Raw genomic sequence first — 2,433 nt, 5'->3', positions numbered from 1 at the left:
GTCCAATTTTTACCCTTTTGCGATGACGTCATTATCTAGTAACTTTACGTATGTTTGAGCTAGGATCAGGAACAAATTTGAATTGATCATAAATAACTATAAATGTGTCAAATTTGTTGACAATTGCTTCGAAAGGTTATGTTTGTAATCAGTGTAATAAGTGAAAGAAATTAAAAATTGTCAAATTGACAGGAGCATAAAATAACCTCAAAGTAACCATCAATAAATAAACGTGCCTTTTTTTTGTTTTTTTCTGTTTCTGTCGTTTCAATAAAGAGAAAGCGAGGAAGGAAATCGTGACGTCACCTCAAAAGGGTAAAAATTGGACTATATCAGCGTACGGACTATAGTTATTTAAGATCAATTCAAATTTGTTTCTGATCCTAGCTCAAACATACGTGAAGTTACTAGATAATGATGTCATCGCAAAAGGGTAAAAATTGGACTCTAGAAAACTTCTTTAAATTGTTCTCTTCTGATTTTTGATCGTCAGGCAACGAATGGAAGAGGCATCGTAAAATCATTGGATCCACGTTTAATCAAAAAATCTTGAATTCTTTAGTGGATATTTTTGGAGATTATTCGAACATTCTCGTCGAAAGACTTAAAGGGACGGTTGGAAAAGGATGTGTCGACATGTTTCCGAATTTAACTCTGTGCACGTTGGATATCGTGTGTGGTGAGAGTGTCAAAATCTTGTTAGAATCATCTGAACGTATTTGTTTAAGATACCACTATGGGCACCAAAGTCAAAGCCATGAAAGAGGGGAGTCAGTACATACTGTGGACGTCTAGGTACAAATTCAGTAATGAACTGTCATATCTGTCACAGTTGTTATGTTTTATGTCAAAATTCCATTTATGATAAACGTCGCGATAGAACGTGACCGATTATAATGTTCAAAATGCTCCATTTTTTAAAAATCTCTGAATGATCATTCGCATTCTTCTCTATGTTGTGCTTGTCTTGATCCTACTATCGTACCTTTTCTTCTCCTTTGTGAGTGAGGTTCTCATATTCATTGCATGCATTTTATTCATTTCATATTTCTTTTGGGTTGACAACGAGTAATGATCAGGTGAGCACGTGGTGTGTCGTTTATGGTCGAATTAATGATTTCAGAGCATCAGAATTGGGCATCATGCGCTTGTTCAACATATTTCTGCACCCAAATTTCATCTGGAAAATGTCATCGAATTATAAAGAGACTCAGTTGATCTCGCAGAAAGTACAAGACTACGTCAGACAGGTATGATGAGAGGAATGTTGAAATTATCATACAAAATTATCAGATTATCGAAAGGAAAAAGTGTGAAAGAGGCCAAAGAGCTGGATTTGATGAAGCTCCCAAGAAGAAAATCTTCCTGGATTATTTACTGAACCTGACAGGTCAAGATGACAGATGGAGGGATGAAGAATCTGTTGAAGAAGCGCGCACGATCGTAGTTGCAGGAAGCGACGCAACGGCGCTTTCTGTCTGTTACGTACTGATGATGTTAGCAATGCACCAAGAGATACAGGTTGGCTAACTTAAATCAAATTGTACACTAGTCATGACCTTGTTTTAGAACAAAGTCTATGAGGAAATTGTTTCCATTTTTGAAGACGACAGGAGCTCCACACCGGAAGATCTGCAAAAGATGTGTTACCTTGAACGCGTAATTAAAGAAACTTTGAGATTATTTCCCGCACGAGGTCTCATCGCCAGACGTCTAACAAAAGACATTGTTTTGGGTATATTTTCTATCGATTCAAAAATACTCTCTAAAACTGATTTTGACAGGGAGCTACGTCCTTCCCAAAGACACTTGTGTTTGCGTCCCCATTCTTTGCCTCCACCGGGATTTCCATCTCTGGTCGGACCCTTTGACCTTCGATCCTGACAGATTCCTACCGGAAGAAGTGTCGAAAAGACATCCTTATGCTTATTTGCCTTTCAGTGGTGGTCCCCGAAACTGCATTGGTGGCTATTTTAATAAAATCAGAATTTCAGATAAGACAATTTTTTATAGGTTTCAGGTACGCCATGTTGGCAATGAAAACTATTCTATTGACGCTCTTGCGCCACTACAGAGTGGTTGCAACAACATACACTTCTATTTCTGACATCAAACTGAAGTTTGATGTAGCAACGAAATGTGTCGGAGGTCAAAATATCCAATTAGAAGTAAGATCTTAATGATTTTATTTTGTACTGTTATAATTGCTGGTGGTTAAAATAAAACATTTTTCAATACTGCTAAATTTTAATTAAATATTGTCGAGGGGCCAGTTCATGTCTGTAATAGATAATAATTACGGAAATTGTGGATAATGTTTGGGCGCTAAAATTTTAACGTCCCTTTAAAAATCAAATAGCTTACATTTTTAAAATCATCCAATCAGACCCAAATTATGCTATAATAATTTTTTATTAATAAAGAACTTTGTGG

The 2,433-nt window shown here is 36.5% G+C and overlaps 1 protein-coding gene across 4 annotated transcripts; it reads left to right on the top strand.

Moving 5' to 3' along the window:
• The first annotated feature begins 700 nt into the window (after nt 1-700).
• LOC138138659 (cytochrome P450 4c21-like) lies at nt 701-2,202 on the top strand. 4 transcript variants are annotated; one of them, XM_069058657.1, is made up of 6 exons: nt 701-795; nt 1,124-1,250; nt 1,294-1,521; nt 1,570-1,735; nt 1,785-1,964; nt 2,014-2,202. In XM_069058657.1, the coding sequence occupies exons 1-6, from the start codon at nt 737-739 to the stop codon at nt 2,178-2,180; spliced, it is 927 nt and encodes a 308-aa protein (XP_068914758.1). In that variant the 5' UTR covers nt 701-736; the 3' UTR covers nt 2,181-2,202. The 4 variants fall into 4 exon arrangements, with proteins under 4 accessions (XP_068914758.1, XP_068914760.1, XP_068914761.1 ...); XM_069058659.1 differs by lacking the exon at nt 701-795 and adding an exon at nt 847-1,000; XM_069058660.1 differs by lacking the exon at nt 701-795 and adding an exon at nt 861-1,079 and having other exon boundaries at nt 1,132-1,250.
• The last annotated feature ends 231 nt before the right edge of the window (nt 2,203-2,433 follow it).

The sequence above is a fragment of the Tenebrio molitor genome, chromosome 9, assembly GCF_963966145.1.
Source record: "Tenebrio molitor chromosome 9, icTenMoli1.1, whole genome shotgun sequence".
NCBI lineage: Eukaryota > Metazoa > Arthropoda > Insecta > Coleoptera > Tenebrionidae > Tenebrio > Tenebrio molitor.
This window is presented reverse-complemented; position numbering and strand designations above follow the sequence as displayed.

Bases quoted from the DNA above. Each gene is read 5' to 3' on its own strand.
- LOC138138659 (XM_069058657.1), top strand. From the start codon at position 737: ATGGGCACCAAAGTCAAAGCCATGAAAGAGGGGAGTCAGTACATACTG. The intron at 1,251-1,293 runs GTATGATGAGAG...CAAAATTATCAG, and splicing joins TACAAGACTACGTCAGACAG to ATTATCGAAAGGAAAAAGTG. The intron at 1,965-2,013 runs GTGGCTATTTTA...AATTTTTTATAG, and splicing joins TGGTCCCCGAAACTGCATTG to GTTTCAGGTACGCCATGTTG.